At 36.7% G+C, this 18,212-nt stretch overlaps 1 protein-coding gene across 1 annotated transcript; it reads left to right on the forward strand.

Moving 5' to 3' along the window:
* Window positions 1–349: 349 nt before the first annotated feature.
* Window positions 350–11,764, forward strand: LOC130099714 (zinc finger protein 32-like). Its single transcript, XM_056265519.1, has 3 exons — window positions 350–760; window positions 7,080–7,245; window positions 11,090–11,764. Exons 1-3 carry the CDS (start codon window positions 449–451, stop codon window positions 11,731–11,733), a joined length of 1,122 nt encoding a protein of 373 aa, XP_056121494.1. The 5' UTR covers window positions 350–448; the 3' UTR covers window positions 11,734–11,764.
* The last annotated feature ends 6,448 nt before the right edge of the window (window positions 11,765–18,212 follow it).

The following is an 18,212-nucleotide window of genomic DNA, read 5'->3' on the forward strand; positions in this document are numbered from 1 at the left end:
TTTCACCAAATTAAAAATATGCCGGGACATAATTAAAGAAGACTCTTATTTTAATGTGTGTTGTGGCGACATAAAGCTGATGGGTGAAATGAAGCTTCTCAAAGCTTCGAATCAATTGAACCAATTGCTTCGCAAAACGATTCACTGTTTCGAAGCGTTGGTTCGAAACGTAACGCACTGATGACCCCTGCTGGTCAGAACAGTGGAAATGCAACAAAACACATGCCAAACATGCATAAAAACACCTTTTACAAATACATTGCAAACGTTTTATTGAAAGTAAAATCTAACGAAGCCTCCTTAAATGAAATCACGTGACTTTGACAGTTTGATACAAGCTCCGAACCACTGACTGAATCGAAACAAAGGATCCGTAAAGGTTTCGAAGCTTCATGAAGGAGTGTTTCGAAAGTGTCCATCACTACTGTAGATTTGTATTAGTCTTAAAATGGTGCGTTCGTGCGTCTATCCAGGATGCTTTAGAAAACATAAAGTCTTAAGATTACGAGAGCCGTCATCAACGGGAGATGGAAGATTAACATTTCACCAGTTCCCTGTAAATGATCCTGAGCGACTGAAGCTGTGGCTGCTCGCGGTTCGCTGGGATGTAAAAACACCCATGGGGAAAATCGAGAGATCCAGGCTGTGCAGTGAACATTTCTCCTCCGAGGATTACGAGCCGGAGAAGGGGAAGCCAAGACGACTTCTGAAACCCACAGCTGTGCCTGTGCTGTTTCAGCCAAACCAGGTGTGTAATATGGTAATTGTTTAATAATTGCTTATGCAACTGTTGTTAAATGTTTTTATTATTATTATTTTCTATCTATCTACATTTAATTTAACGCATCACACTATTTATGTATATGATGGTGATATTTTCAAATAGTACTAAAAGACAGACTATATGTGACATATTTAATGTAAAAAAAACTTGCACTTTAATTTGCATATTTTTTTAATATAAAGACATTTCTCTATATGAAAACCAATGAGACATTTAATTAATATATAGCTAAAATAATCATTTTAAAAAAACTAAAATATTCAAAGTAAATGTGCCATGGCATTTATGCAGAAAGTCATCATTGAAAATCAAATTAATATGATAAATATTAAAAATATCTTTGCTTTGAGTATGGAGAAAAATATTTAAAAAATACTTATGAGCACTCATAATTTATATTCTTTAATAAGAAATACAAAGCATACAGTAACTTCAACTTCTCCTAACCCGAAAAGTAAAAATATTCTAAAAAATATAGTATTAAAACAAATTAAAGCTTCGATAATGATATGAGAAAGATATGTTGAATTTTTTTTTTAGCAGATAAACACTTAATATAGGGGTGGAACGGTACATGTATTCGTATCGAACCGAAACGGTACGGGCGTCACGGTTCGGTGCACGAATTTACACGGAGAATACACGGTATAAAAAATAAATAAAACTCGCGTGCAAATTAATTAATGTAATGCGGAACTACCGTTAGATACGCGGGTTCTTTAGGGACACATAATCTGTACCATCGGCTTAGCTCTGAACGCGCGTTCACTTCAAACGTTGGCTTTATACGCGCGTCCTATTCGCTTTGGACTAGCGTCGAAGTAGACGCGAATTTGACGCTCTATTCGTGTTTGGTGTGACCGCATAATGAACGCTGCGATGTCAAGATTGCAATGCTGGACTGTGTCTGTGTGTGTCTGTGTGTGTCTGTGTGTGTGTGTGTGTGTGAGAGAGAGAGAGAGAGAGAGAGAGAGAGAGAGAGAGAGAGAGAGAGAGAGAGAGAGAGAGAGAGAGAGAGAGGCCCGACCGAACAGTGGAAACATAAAAAAAAAACATACTCCGTCATTTTGTTCATACAGATCATTAAACCTGCAAAGTGTTTACTTATATTTGTGTACACTCGCAATAAAACACAACATTGTGCACACTGTAAACTCTTGTCAAACTGTAACCTACAACTGTCACTCAACCAAAATCACACACACACACTGTTTTAAAAGAAAAACATATTAATCCAACTCCATTTCAAAACAGTCTGTGGGTCCCATCTTTTGGACATTCATCATATTGCATTGGTTTTCATTTCTTGTCCTCGGAGCGCTAATCTTACACACTCTACATTGATTAAAAAAGAAAATCGAATGTGTTTTTAATGGTAGTATTATTTTAACAGAAATCAATTATTTATAATTCAGATGAGAATAATGTTACATTGTTAATTAATAATGTTAATTAAAATTAAGGAAAACAAATATATTGATCTGAAATATAGCAAATTAATTTTAAATTAATTCAGGTACAATTACCAAACATATCGCAAGGTCTTTTTGTCTTTTCATTAATTTAATTAATAAACTAATTATATAAAACTATTGTCAGTGCACTACAAATAAACTGGTTCTATGCCTTTATATAATAAAACTTAATTAAAAAATACAAAGCCTTCTGCATTTTTGTTCTGCTTTTCCCTCCATTGTACCGAAATCGTACCGAACCGTGATGTCTGAACCGAGGTATGAACCGAACCGTGACTTCTGTGTACCGTTCCACCCCTAACTTAATATATAAATTAATTCAGCACACCATGACAGAAATATTACAGACGACTTGCCGTTTTCTCCGTCAAGCTTGTTCTGTTGTCAGTTTAAATATAGAGTCTTTGCAATAAATGTTTAGTTTGATTATAATGATTAAATTTGATATTAAATAAATGTCCATACTGTATATTTAATTTATTTTTATAACAACATATGAACTTGTAAGAAATAATATTGTCACATAATACGGGATGCATTTTACAGTATAGTTACACATGTATTCATATATTTATAAAATGTAAAAGTTAAAAGTATTTTTTTTCTCCTTAGTTCATGCTGTGTGAAGTGAACTAACAACAAACTATTGTTTGTACTACCCATTAACATGACTTGCTCCAATAAAATAGCTTCACCACTGAAGAGTTAATTTAAAAAAAAAATTATTGGTTTTAAAGAATTACAACTAAAGTCATGGGAGTACATTGAATAAACCAAAAAATGACGAATACATAAGTAAAAAAAAAAAACTGACAAACTTACAGGTTAAACAAACATATGAAGTTTTTTACAAATGGAAACACATTTCCATTAAAAAAAAAAACATTTTAAAAACAAAGGCTTAGTTTCTCCAAATTTATATTTATGAATACCAAATTTAGCTAACAGAAGTAGCAGATTAATTAAGTAATATTCCTTATGATAAGATTTGTCACAGGAGAAAAAATAATAATATTTTTTTTAAGCAGGGTATGATGGTGAGCCTTAATAAAAGAACATAAATCTGGCCAAAAACAAACTGAACGAGGACAACTCCAAAATAAATGATAAAAAAATGACAAAATGTACGAAATATATCAATATCACAATTAAATCTAAAGATAATAATTACAAGGGTAATATTTATAAATGATTTTAAGAGAAATGAATCGATACAGAAGCAGCTGTATCGATACTCATATCGACAAGCAGTGTGTGACGATACACCGTCGTATTGAAGTATTGAACACAGCCCCAGTGTAGTATGAATGTAATCCGGACGTACATTCGTCATGTTGTCATTATCATGTGATCTATCAGCGTCAGTTAAAGGGTTAATTCACCCCAAAATGAAAAAATTATCCCATTATTTACTCACCCTCAAGCCATCCTAGATGTAAATGACTTTCTTCTTTCAGCCAAACACAATCTTGAGTTATATTAAAAAACATCCCGGCTCTTCCAAGCTTTATAATGGGAGTGAATGGTAACTGAGCTTCAGAAGGCCTTTATTAACCCCCTGGAGCTAGGGCTGGGCGGTATGACGGTATGTATCGTTACCGCGGTAGAAAATGTCAACCGCAACAGATTTTTTTATTCCGTGTATACCGCGATATGCAAATAAGTGGGCGTGGTTAACACACGCGCAGCGTGCGTGAGACTGAGACACTGAGATTTGTCAAAGAAACACGGAGAAAGCAGATCAAGAGGTTCCTCAAAGGAATTACGCTTTCTAAAGGGTTGTTGTTAACGTGATATTTTCGGGGGGAAAGGCGCAGCAGTCACTAGAGCAGTGCAGCACCCACGCTCGCAACGGGGAAAACATGAAGCTTGACAATAGCAGGTCATATATCAATATCGTAACGAATAGAAATAACCTTAAATAATGTATGGTTATCTGCATCTTTCCGTCTCAGTTACTTTTTAAACACGTAAATCACATTCAGCATGACACGCAAGCGGTTGCCGTGGTAATGAACATCCTGCTTGTTAAAGCGAACGTATAATCCTGTATCTGAGGTAGGGGTGGGCGGTATGACCAAAATTCTATTTCACGGTATGACTCATTTTATTTCACGGTAACGATATATTTCACTGTATAGATATTTATATATGTAGTTATTCTCGAAAAATCGACAAAAAGGGCTTTGTATAATAAATAAACCCAAATACTTTAGAAATGAAAAGTACTTCACATTGTTTTCTTTTTCTCTTATTTGGTAAATTATTTATTTGGTAAACTATTTAGATAGCTAAATATAAACAAAACACACTCATCAACTTTTAGATAAACTACCCCCAACTGATTGATATTAAATACAACTCATAGGTGCAATTAAACTTTAAATAAAGTGTTTCTGAATCATTTTTCAATCTCATTTTATGCTTTACTTCATCAATCAGTTTATAATATCTGAATATTTTATATTGAACTATTCTATTCATGATAAATTAGTTACTTCCTTTTAATTTTGTAGGATAGTAATACTAGTTGTTTAAATGTGTTCCCTGGTACATTTTTGCCATGTCTGCTTAGGCTACACTGCGTTTTTAAGGGGCTTGTTTTGCTCTTTTTGTGATATCTGGCAACCCGTCACCCTGCGCTTTAATCAATAGAAGTTCAGAAGTGACTAGAAGGAGAGCAGCAGTTTGATAACCGAACAGCAGCTACTGTTAGTGTTGACTAAGTAGCCTAGTTTAAATTATACACACCTTGTAACTGCGTCATTATTTGACCATAGCCCGGTGAACACCGCGCTCCCTCAGTGCGTGTGCACGCGCGCGTCTTCTGCATCAGTAAAATGCGATCGGTTAATTTGAGTGTCAAGTTGTAATCACGTATCGAATCAAAGGAAGATTTTATCAGCTGGTTCGGTGGCCAATTGTTTGGAGTTAGAAATATATAACTCGCGATGCATATTTAGTAATTTTGCCTCAGATAGGCTACAGGATTATACATTCACTTTAACAAGCAGGTTGTTCATTACCACGGGCGGCAAGCTGTTTGCGTGTTTAAAAACTATACATAAGAGACGGAAAGATGCAGATAACTATACATTATTTAAGGTTATTTCTATTCGTTACGATATTGATAACTGTTGTTGTCCAGCTTTCCCCTTTGCGAGCGTGCACTAATCTGTAGCCTGGGTGCTGCACCGCTCTAGTGAACTGCTGCGCCTTTCCCCCCGAAAATATCAAGTTAACAACAACCCTTTAAAAAATGTAATTCCTTTGTGGATCCTCTTGATCTGCTTTCTCCGTGTTTCTTTTTACAATTCTCAGTGTCTCAGTCTTACGCACGTTGCACGCAAGTTAACCACGCCCACTTATTTGCATTTCGCGGTATACACGGAATAAAAAAATCTGTTACGGTTGACATTTTCTACCGCGGTAACGATATATACCGTCATACCGCCCAGCCCTAATCTGAGGCAAAAATTACTAAATATGTAGCGCGAGTTATATATTTCTAACTCCAAACAATTGGCCACTGAACCAGCTGATAAAATCTTCCTTTGATTCGATCCGTGATTACAACTTGACACTCAAATTAGCCGATCGCATTTTACTGATGCAAAAGACGCGCACGTGCACAAGCACTGAGAGAGTTGTTGTTGTGTCAGTTGTTCACCGGGCTATGGTCAAATAATGACGCAGTTACAAGGTGTGTATAACTTAAACTACTTAGTCAACACAAACAGTAGCTGCTGCTCGGTTCATACTGCTCCTTCTAGTCACTTCTGAACTTGAACTTCTCTCGATTAAAGCTCCAGGTTGCCAGATATCACAAAAAGAGCCCCTTAAATGCAGTAATAAGCAGACATGGCAAAAATGTACTAGTATAACTAGTATAACTAATATCCTACAAAATTAAAAGGAAGTAACTCATTTATTATGAATAGAATAGTTCAATATAAAATATTCAGATATTATAAACTGATTGATGAAGTAAAACAATAACATGAGATTGAAAAATTATTCAGCAACACTTTATTTAAAGTTTAATTGCACCGATAGGAGTTGTATTTAATATGAATCATTTGGGGGTAGTTCATCTAAAAGTTGATGAGTGTGTTTTGTTTACTATATTTAGCTATCAAAATAGTTTACCAAAATAAAAGAAAAATCAAACAAGGTGAAGTACTTTTCATTTCTAAAGTATTTGGGTTTATTTATTATACAAAGTCCTTTTTGTAGATTTTTCGAGAATAACTACATATAATAACTATATCGTGAAATATATCGTTACCGTGAAATAAAATTAGTCATACCGTGAAATGCAATTTTGGTCATACCGCCCACCCCTACCTGGAGCCGAATGTATTACTTATATGATGGATGGATGCATCAAAATCTAATGCACCATTCTCTCCCATTATAAAGCCTGGAAGAGCCGGGATATGTTTTAATATAACTCCTATTGTGTTTGGCTGAAAGAAGAAAGTCATATACATCTACAATGGCTTGAGGGTGAGTGAATAAGGGGATAATCATTTTCATTTTTGGGTGAACTAACCCTTTAAGTCGCTTCACTGCAATTCATAAATCCTCTCCTGTGGCCTCATGGGATAGTAACAGTTCAAGAGCAGTGAGTAATTTTCTCTTTGTCTTTTGTTGTTTGATTAACATTAATGGCATGCAGGACATAATCTAGTCCTTTTTTTCTTCTTTTTTCTCATTATGGAAGCCATTTCACTCGGATATACTTCACAATAGGGCAGGATAGACTATTGCAACCTCTGTTTCATGAAAGAACTCATAATATTCCCATCATCCAACAGGTAAAAAGGTCATTTGGATTCAAACAAACAGGAATAACTCCTGTTGAAACAACAACTTCTTCAGGGAACGATACTGAAGAGATGGAGTTTATTAGAGAAGAGAATGAAGACATGAGTGATCCACAATCATGCAAAATAAAAAATGAAGATACTGAGGAACAAAGAGGTTTGTGTCCATTCCTGATTCATCATTTTATGTGGAATAAAAAAGTAACAAAGCTTCATGCCTCAGTTGTCCAATCTGCGCTGGAATTGCTTTTCATCTTCTGGTTTGACACTTCCTGGTGAACTTTGTTCCATACACACCTTTCGGTTTAGGCTGCTTAAAAACAAGAAAAAAGAGAAAGTTCTGATTATGTTTTTGACTCATGTTTAAAGGCCTTTTCAAAACTGATTGTACTGATAGACCCTTATTTAAAAAGGGTATTTTATACCCTTATTTATATTTATAAAAACATAAATGCACAAACAAATAATACATTTATAAATGTCACTTTCAGAGAAAACGCTCTGCATCAAAATATGGTAAATGCAAACAGTGAACTCGGTGAAAACATACAATGATTAAATCGCTTTCCCCAGAATTTACCTTTATAAACCAATGAATAAATTCTTATTTAGCTACCTGTTATGAAGCACTGTATCTTTAATTATTTTTAATTAATTTAGAGAAGCGGAAATTGTTATCATGATTAAAATACGGTTAGTCGTGCAGCCCTAATAAAATGGACAGGATTTGAAAGCTGAGACTTATCTTTCTTATCAGAAGTAACAAAGCTCTTTGTGATTATTGGATAGGAGATGCTCTACAAATAATGTTTAGTGTAGGGAAAACCGCAGACCTGGCAACCCTGGCTTGAACTACGGGTGATTCATAGGGTCAAAAAGCTTGCTTTAACGTAGCTATTTCTTTTAAACTGTTAATGCGATATTGTCACATTAACTCAGACAAATTCATCAAAAGAGACATTTTCTTCACACACAGTACGAGTAGCAGTTTGACACATTTTCTGCCCCTTTGATTGACAGGATATAATCTTTAGTCAAGTCAAGTCATCTTCATTTATTTAGTTCTTTTAACAATGTAGATTGTTCCAAAGCGGCTTTACAGTGATAATAGGAAATTAAAGTAACAGATTGTTTTGGCTTTATGACAGCTCTAGAATAAAGTTATTTTCCAGTTAAAGTTAGTTTTGATTGATTCACTTCCGTCGCAACGATTATTAGTTATTAACTTAGGGCCGTTAACACGACACCGTTTTAACTAAAAACTCTTAAGTTCTCTCTATGCAAACTTTAAAAACGCGAACCTGTGAGAACGCTGATAGCGTGCACATGCGCATTAAGAGTTCATTCTATAGGTCTGCGCGTTTGAATATATGTGCGCAGGCATGTAGTCCTTCCCTAAAAAAAACAACCCTCAACAAACTACTTGTCTGGCCTTAAAATTTATAATATAGAATTTTATCGCTTCGGCATAGCCACGCGAACCGGAATTATCCCGACAACGATTATCTGACAGAGGTAAGGGAAGGAGGCCTTCACAGGGGAGGGACTAGTTGACACTTCAGGACTGCGTTGTCGTCGCGTCCAGACGCAGGTCCTTCATCAGATCTGGATACGGCCTGGATTCGGCGGACTGCGGTAAACCTAAGGATAAACAGAGAGACTAATATTAGCGTAGATGCCATTCTTCTTATGATGTAACGATTACATCAGGATTTATGGGAAGTGTTCCCAGTTCCGGCTGACCTAATCTATGCAGCCTAACATTGCATTATAGAAGTCTATAATTTATTATGTGTATGCTAGGTCAAAGAGATGTGTTTTTAGTCTAGCTTTGAACTGACAGAGTGTGTCTGCTTAGGGATTGAGAATCTTTTGGATCCCACGATTCGATTCTTGGGGACACGATTTGATTCAAAATAGATTCTCGATTTTGAATCAAATTTCAATTTGATATATGCATAGATTTAAAATCTATGATCAAATCTAAAATCAGATCTATGCATAAATCGAATTGAAATTGGATTCAATATCGAGAGCAGAGAAATGAACAGCTACTGTTAGTCCCAATTGAGTGGGAGTAATTTAGTTTAAATCATACACACCTTATATTTTTATTTTTTTATTTTACCTTTATTTAACCAGGTTAATCGGTTGAGAACAGGTTCTCATTTGCAACCGCGACCTGGCCAAGATAAGGCGTAGGTACAAGGCGACATAAAATTACACATGACATACCAACATACAATTACACAGTCATAAATATATAGAAAACATTCAGCTCAAACACCTCATAAGTGCGTTAATTTAATGTAGCCTGCTGCCGTTCAGCGTTTATATTCGCCACTCACGGCGTGAGCTCACGTGTCTTTTGCATCATTAAAATGAGTGAGCAACAAGTCGACAGATGAATGAAACGAAGCGACTATCATCTGGATCTGGGTTGCGTTTCCCAAAAGCATCGTAAGCCTGAATTGATTAGTGATAATCGTTCTATGATCAATTTAAGCTTACAATGCTTTGGGAAAAAGCAGCCTTGATCAGTGGCCGAACGTTTGGAGTTGGAGATATATAATACAATGGTGTCATGTAAATTCCCCCTTGATCAAACCCACCTGCATGTAACTTACTAGTGATCCTGAAGACTAGTTAGTCTTAGTTTGCTCAGGTTTGTTTGATTATAGGGTTAGACATAAACTCTGCAGGACAGTAGACCTTGATAGCCAGAGTTGAGAACACCTTCTGTACTATTTCAGGAGATTTGGTAACAGCACCCCTCCTACCATATAACAATGAAAGATTTGCCGGAAAATCTGGTCAGTCACAAGGAAAGAGTGTTTCAAAATGGCATTCATTGTTTGATTATTGTGATAAAATTGACCTAATTTAAATTTAAAAGCTGAGAATCTGTTTCATATAAAAAGTAACAAGCACAAATCTTATTGCAATTACTGGATGGGAGGCGTCCTACAAACAATAGCTGCGTTTACACGGTTCAATCGGAATGAAATCAATCCGATTGATGAATCCGAACACGGTGTTTACATGAACGATAAATAAAGTAATCGGGTTGATGTGCGCTTTTATATGTCACAAGATTCAAATCGGTATTGATTTTTTGACATGCGCACACTGCACGAATATGCCGCTGTTCGCGCATAACTATTCTCCTCTATTGGTTCTTTATTTTTTTTAAACAGCAGACTTAATATTTATCCGTCTCTGGTCATGATTTGGAGACGATGAGCATGAACCGTTTTGCCGTGCTGCTTATATTGATCGCGCAGTAAAACCCCGCGCCCAAAACCAGTCGTCCATGGATGATAATCTGAAACAAGCACTGGTGGGACGTTGTCCTGCTTCACTTCACAGACGCTGAGTGAAATGAGAATTTTTTAATAACGGAACACTCATTTATATTAACTTTATTCAACAGGAAGAACAGCTCGTTCCGTGCGTCATACGTCATTACGCTATTTCAACGTCATTGCACATGCGCAGTCCTTTTAGTTTCGGTTTTCAATCCGATCAAGTGTTTACATGTTCTCTTGATCGGATTACAAAAGGAGTAAACCACCCCTTTCAATCGGATCGAAATTTCAATCGGATCGAGCTCAATCGGATCGATTAAGGTGTTTACATGAAGGTTTTTTAGTCCGATTGAGCCGTCAATCCGATTATAAGTGTCCATGTAAACGCAGCTAGTGTTTGGGGAAGTTTTGTTCACGCATCAGCTGTAAGCAGCATAGACTAAAATATTGATCTTGGAATTTAAGAATCAATATCATTTCATCAAAATCGTGAAATAGATTTTGTCAACCCAGCCCACACATCTGTTTACCTGTTGTTTGCTTACCCACGTGCCATCGGGTAAGTGCTATTCAACATCAGTTCTTGTTGATCAATTCATCATCAAGACAGCTAAAATTGCACTGTGTATGAACTGTTTTATGATTGTTTTTATACTTTTTGATTAATATTTGACAATTACATGTTCATTTCAGAGGTGATAGAAGTGAAAGTGGAAGGTCAAGAACTGAATGATGTTGAGGAGAAACACCAGTATCACAGACCTCATAGTTTCAAAACTGGACTGATGGGAAAGTATTTGTCACAAACAAGAAGACCCAAAAATTATTTTACCTGCCCTCAATGTGGAAAGAGTTTCACACAAAAAAGTCACCTTATGGCTCACATAAGAATTCACACTGGAGAGAAGCCGTTTACCTGCCAGCATTGTGGAAAGAGTTTCACACAAAAAGGAAACCTTAAGGATCACGAACGAATTCACACTGGAGAGAAGCCTTTCACATGCCATCAGTGTGGAATGAGCTTCACACATAAAAGAAGCCTTAATGATCACATAGGAATCCACACTGGAGAGAGTCCTTTCATATGCTCTCAGTGTGGAAATACTTTCACACATAAAGGTGACCTTAAGAGACACAGAAGGATTCATACTGGAGAGAGGCCTTTCAGTTGTCACCAGTGTCGAAAGAGTTTCACTCGTAAAGAACATCTTAAAACTCACACAAGGATTCACATCGAAGAGAATCCTTACATATGCACTCAGTGTGGAAAGAGTTACAAACATCTAAGTAACATAAGAAGACATATGACAATTCATTCAGAAATTACATTACACTAATCACAGTGTACTATAACAACAGACCGTATTAAAACTTCCTCACTGCAAAAAGAGCATTTATTATTGTTCTGCCGTTTGACTCAACTTTTTTGTAAATCCTTTGTCCACAGAGAATTCTTTTGTCACCCGGTATTTTTATATGTGGTCTATTTTAAAGCATTTCAATTGAAACTGTATGATGTACTGGTACAGTTTGTATATTGTGTATTATACTATTGTGCTGTTGAATGCTTGATTCTGATTGGTTGACAAACGTTCTAAGGTGTCCAATTATTTTCAGGGAAACGCACGGCTAAAGTTGTTCCAGCAGGTCTCGACCGCATTACAGTCCCATATCACTTCGCCAAATGATTTCAGTTATTTCAAAGGTCTTTACAGCACACAGAACCTAAACCCACAACGACGCTAACCGAGCAAATAAATAAACTCTGGGCTGTTGAATTATTAGAAAAATAATGCGCTTCGCTTTGTATTACCACCTCGTGTGTTTTATTTTTCTAATAATTCAACGACCCGTCATCAATTATTCCTTACTTAATTTATGGTAAATAGTGTGTATATTATGTTTTCTTTTCTATACTGTGCCTAGCATTCTGTGTATTGTGTATATTTTATTCAACATTGCACTGCAATTCGCACTTAAGGTATTACATATTTGTAATAAATTGCTCAGATTATATAGATCTGCCTGCTTTCTGTTGGTGTAAAATCTTTCAAGTCCTGTATCTTTCAAGTGCATTTAAGAGCGTTTCTCTTATCTGTGGGTTTACCAATGTACTACCTGCTGCATTTGGTTTTCCACCTATTGCCTTGTGATTTGGATTTATTTGCCTGTTCAGATTGTTCTCTCTAATTTTTAAAACGTTTGTCCCTTCTAATAAACTCTGCACATGGATCCCTGTGTGTCTGTCTTTTCCTTCACAATTATATTTAATTTTTTCCAATCCATTTTGTTATTTTGACTAGGTTAAGGAATTTAGGGCATTTATTATGCTTTCCGATAACTGAATATGAAATATGATTAACAACAACACTTAGATCCACACGTCCTTGTCTCCTCCTCCTTCACCCGTGATAGAAGTTTTGACCCAAAAATGGATCTAGCGGTCTTGTGGCCCGCACAGAGTGATTGTTCCCTTGAGGAACACATTTGTGAGTATTTACATCTGGTGAACTAAATGCACTTTGGTGACAATGCCCTAATTGCATTTCACTTAAAAAGCCCCTCAAGTAACTGCTACCCAGGGATGATCCTTGATGCCTGTGCCAATTTCTGAATTGGTCTCTTCAACTGAGTGTTATCCTCCTTTACTGTGTGAGAGGTAGAAGAGGACCTCCACCTCACCGCTCCAGTATCCCCCAAAAAATGCACTTGAATAAATACCAAAAAGGGAGTCTATCTTAAATGATTTCTTGAACGCAATGGCCAATCAGAAGCAACACATATAACTGTGATTGGCTACATCACTCAACGCGATGTTATAGCACTGTTATGAATAAAATGTTATGAATAGAAACTCTGGCCTGTAAATCGTTTATATTTTGTTTTAGTTGTTCTTTTCTGCAACAGATGAATAAAAATCTATTAGTTTTTATGTTTATGAGTCCCACGAATCGTTTTATTTATAACCCGCACACCAGTGTTGTGTGTAACGCGTTACAAAGTAACGCGTTACAGTAACGTAACTACTTTTTCGGGTAAAAAGTAGTGTAACGCGTTACTACTGAAAATTTGGTAACGAAACGTAGTTCCTTTTTCAATTCCGCACCACGTTACTTTTCCCATGGACAGATTTGACAGCAACACTGCCTCCTCAGCTGCGCGCTTGCAATAGTCACAAGCTCCACATGGTCAGTGTTGTGCAAGTTACTTCCAAACTGTAATACATTATATATTACTTGTTACTGTTATTTAAAAGTAATTGATTACCTTACAATATTACTGTCTCAGAATTGTAATGCGTTACATTACTCCTGTATTACTTTTGAGTTACTTTCACCAAAATAACTATACAGAAGTAGAACTTAACATTCTAAATGACTAGGGCTGTAACGATATGCGATATGAAACCGAAATCGCGACACTCAGATCCACGAACCTGCAGAATCGCCACACACCTCTTCCAACTCCCAGCGTTATCCATACCGTCCAGATCCAATGCTACCACATCTTTAAATTACTATAAGTATTATTTGAAGTTAACTTAACATTATAAAATACGTAGACCTACACCACAAAACTAGTTGAGGATAAATTATTTAAAATTTGGGAATTCCAGCGTTATGGACATGACATTTGAAATATAAATGCATGGCTGCAATATAATGGCTGAAATATAAATACATGACTGCATGGACATATACATGTCCATGCAGTCAAAACTTGAAATATAAATTCTCAGAAAATGCATTAATACCAAAATATTGAAACGTCTGTTTATCCATAGGCTCCTCCCTTAAAGGAGTCCAGACATTAGAAAAATATCAGTCTACACATGCGTTTTATATTTAATATTAGGAAATTACGCAGTCATGCGTGACAAAAAAAAATCTTTAACTTTTAGGAGGGGGTTAAAATCTTTAACTTTTAGGCTTTTAGGATTTTTTTTTTTTTTTTGTAATTCTGTGAATTACACTGCGCAAATCGGATGAAGAAGGGTTGGCTCTCCACAGAACATAAAATATTCATTTTATTTTATTTTCGTGTTCGCATTTATGAGGAAAAAACAATGTTACAGACGTGACAGTTCTCCATTACGGACGCGACCGCTGAAGCGGCACGGTAAGACACCGGAGTAAAGATAGTTTGCGGTTTGATTTTCAGTTTTCGTTTCGCTGTGGTCCCGCAGTGCGGTGTCGTGGACATGCAAATAATATCTCATGTCGTTATTCATGATTTGTGAATTTGTGTAACGGTGTTTCTCCGGGTCAAAATCAATTTTTTTTTTTTTTTTTTTTTTTTTTTTTTAAATTGGGTATAGCTCCAAAAGTTAGTCACTTAGGAGTCTGAACCCAGTGTCACCTTGACATGCTCGATTTGTGAATTTTTTCACAGCAAAGCTCTTGTCTGTAAAACGTTCGCTACGTCCGGTAGACAGGAATGTTGAAAATGCTGCTTTAAAACTTTCACAGAGACCTTACACAGAAGACACAAAAGCCTTTCTTTAAAGTGAATTTCGTTTTGTATTAATTGTATCTTAATTGTAATCAATGTTTCATCAACCAATTACTTGGATAAGTTGGATTTAATAAATAAGAAGTAGGCTAAATATAGCAGACAATTATAGATAGGCCATCACGACATGGAGGTGAACTGGAGCGCATCTCATAAATGAACCGAAAATCAGAGTATAAGGTAGCCTATTCACGGACCTGAAAAATATATATTGAAATGTCTACTTGTAAACAGAACAATTCAAAACGAAAGAAAACAGACTCTGCTTATGAAATGAAATGTGCATTTCTCTCTGGTGCATTCACTAGCTGCGAAGATCGCGAGTCAGCATCGTCAACTTCATCTTGACTTTATTAATAAACAATTAAAATGTCTCTTTGCTATATTTGACATATTCATAATCATTGCTTTTGCCGGTTCTTTGTGACAGCTTTTAGGTGCTTTATCGGCAGCGCCGCCGCCCTTACATGAACGCGTCACCACCGCATCAAAAACATGATTGCGTGATGAAAACATGAAAAATACCACATAAACATAGCCTAACTGTTTAGAAAGGAAACACAGAACGAATAGCATAATGCGCATACGTCCATCTCGCGAATGTATAGTCTTCTTCATGATGAAGAAGACTATACATTCGCGAGATGGACGTTCATGCCATCTTCACCATTAACCGCTTTTCCACTGGCCAGCGCAAGCACGGAGGCCGAAATCATACTTCACGGCACTCCTGTAAAAAATAAATCGCTATACAAATATATCAGACGCTGCCATTTAGTCTTTATTTACAGACTTGGACACCACACGTGGCTATTGACTGACCACGAACAGGTAATTTAGCCTACTTGCATTTTTCATTCGTTAATGTCTCGCGGTCTTGCTGGTTTATTTTTTTTGGGGTTTTTTTACAATTAAAACTAAAAGTCTGTTGTAACGCAAGCCTTACTGAACATGTACCGAGTAAAATATTACTGAAAATTGATTAGTAATGCCTTACACTACTGCGTTACAGCAAAAAGTAATATGTTACTGTAATGCATTACTTTTGTAACGCGTTACGCCCAACACTGCACATGGTACGTGACAGAGGCTGGTAGCAGAGCAATCAATTCTGTGAATTACACTGCGCAAACCAAAAGTAATACTCCCACCGGATGAAGAAGGGTTGGCTCTCCACAGAACATAAAATATTAATTGTGTTGAATTTTTCGTGTTCGCATTTATGAGGAAAGAAACAATGTTATGGACGTAACAGTTCTTCGGACTTGACCGCTCTGAAAGCGGCACTAAAAGACTGCTTTAAATCTTTCACAGAGACCTCAAACAGACATTTAAAACACCAAATATTAAGGATTGGCATATCAAGCAAAATAATATTCGATGATTGCTCGAAAATCGTACCTCTACCCCCACATGCTTACAGTAAGACGGCGTTCGCTCAAATCCCGCTCCGATATTAAATTTCTCTGTATAGACCTGCGTGTTGTAGCCTAGTCATTAAAGAAAACGATTTAGTTTCATATTTATGTTTAAATAAAACAATTTATTTTTTAATTTCATCAATGTTGATTATATGAAAAGTGAAAAGCATGAGTAAGAGCATAAGATGCGCAATCGGGAGACAAATGGAGTGGGCAGACATGATTTTGACCACTTCATTAAGTTTGTTTTTGTAGAAAGCCTTTCTTTAAAGTGAATTTCGTTTTGTATTAATTGTATCTTAATTTTAATCAATGTTTCATCAACCAATTGTCTTTAATAAAAAAGCAAGTAAATATAGCAGGCAATATAATCAGGACTTCTCAGGAGCTCCGTGCCGGCGCGTGGACTGAGCTCGTCTCATAAATGAACCGAAACTTAGCGCAAGCTACTTGCCTCAAAGATCTGAGAAATATATAGAAAGCTTGAAATGTGTACTTTAAAACAAAACTATTCAAAACGAGAGAAAACAGACTCTCTGCTTATGTAATCCATATGAAATGTGCATTTCTCACTACTGTGAAGATCGCGAGTCAGCATCGTCAACTTTATCTTTGCAGCCGACACTGACTGACAAAGAAAACACTCGTTTATTAATAAACAATAGAAATGTCTCCTTACTATATTTGATATTCGATATTCATAATCATTTCTTTTGCCGGTTCTTTGTGACATTTTTCATGAACGCGCCAGCACCGCTCAATAGTTAATTGTGCTTTGGTGTTCAGTTTATACAGGTTTTTCAAATGTTATTTAAATAAATATATATATTTTTTTCTATCTCAAAATCTCTCTTTTTTTTTCTAGTTTTTAAATAAGTAGAGTTCATAGTAGAATTTTATGTAGGCCTACACATTTAGGAACAGATATTGGGTTCTGCCCAAAGTCAAGTAACGTAAAAGTAACGAGTAACATAAAAAGTTACTTTCCAAAGGGGGTAACTAAGTAAAGTAACGGATTACTTTAAGAAGTAACGAGTAAACACTACTTTTTAAAAGTAACTTCCCCAACACTGCCGCACACACAGAGTGAGTGCATTACCCCCCCGCGCTCGCACTCGGAGTCTCGGCCAGTCACTAAAAAATGCTCACTACAGACTCGAAATCCAGGGGCTGTCGGAGGGCTAGACAGTTTTAAGGCAGCTAGCCTTGACTTGAGGGCTGGTTTCCTTGTCAAAGGTAGCCTGTGAAAATGTATCGTAACCCCAGCTGCCTTAGCCCTATACAATTTATTACTACAGCCAGGGGCAATACAGTATGAACCCCCCCTAGACCTGTTGGTTTCTGTTTCCTCAGCCATGTCAGCTAGCCTCAGACTATTTACATGCTATGGCTGCTCTGCTGGTGTTGGTTGGCAACGGAGTAGCCTACCATACCAGTGACGTAGCCGAATGTTGAAATCCAACATGGCGGTGTTACGTTAGGAACGAGGACACAAGATGCAAGTAAAAGACTCTTTATTATAGTGTAAATAAAGATGATGATGATGAGAAGTCCAGGTGATGCAGGCGGTGGCGCAGGGACTTCGATGGTCAGACACAGCGTGAAGGATGAAGTGCAGGGTGCTCTGAAGAGTGATGACAAATCCAACACGACGAAAACAGGAACACAGGAACTCGAGACGGGACACGAAGCACAGGAACAGGCACAGGCAACACGAAGACTTCATGCAACGATCTGACAATGGGAATGAGATAGTGGTAAGTCTTTATAGGAGATGAGATGAGTGGCAGCTGGTACTGGTGAGTGATCGCAGCTGGATACTGATCAACTGATGATCCGGACACACACTCTCGCACACATGTAAACAACAAAGCACGAGACTA

Source organism: Rhinichthys klamathensis, unplaced genomic scaffold (assembly GCF_029890125.1).
Source record: "Rhinichthys klamathensis goyatoka isolate OS25496 unplaced genomic scaffold, OSU_Roscu_1.1 h1tg000011l_1, whole genome shotgun sequence".
In the NCBI taxonomy this organism is placed as follows: Eukaryota; Metazoa; Chordata; class Actinopteri; order Cypriniformes; family Leuciscidae; genus Rhinichthys; species Rhinichthys klamathensis.

What these genes read in the sequence shown, in the direction of transcription:
- LOC130099714 (XM_056265519.1), top strand. Translation starts at nt 449, where the DNA reads ATGGTGCGTTCGTGCGTCTATCCAGGATGCTTTAGAAAACATAAAGTC. An exon ending in CAAACCAGGTGTGTAATATG is followed by an intron (nt 761 to 7,079) that starts GTAATTGTTTAA and finishes ATCATCCAACAG; the next exon opens with GTAAAAAGGTCATTTGGATT. An exon ending in AGATACTGAGGAACAAAGAG is followed by an intron (nt 7,246 to 11,089) that starts GTTTGTGTCCAT and finishes TGTTCATTTCAG; the next exon opens with AGGTGATAGAAGTGAAAGTG.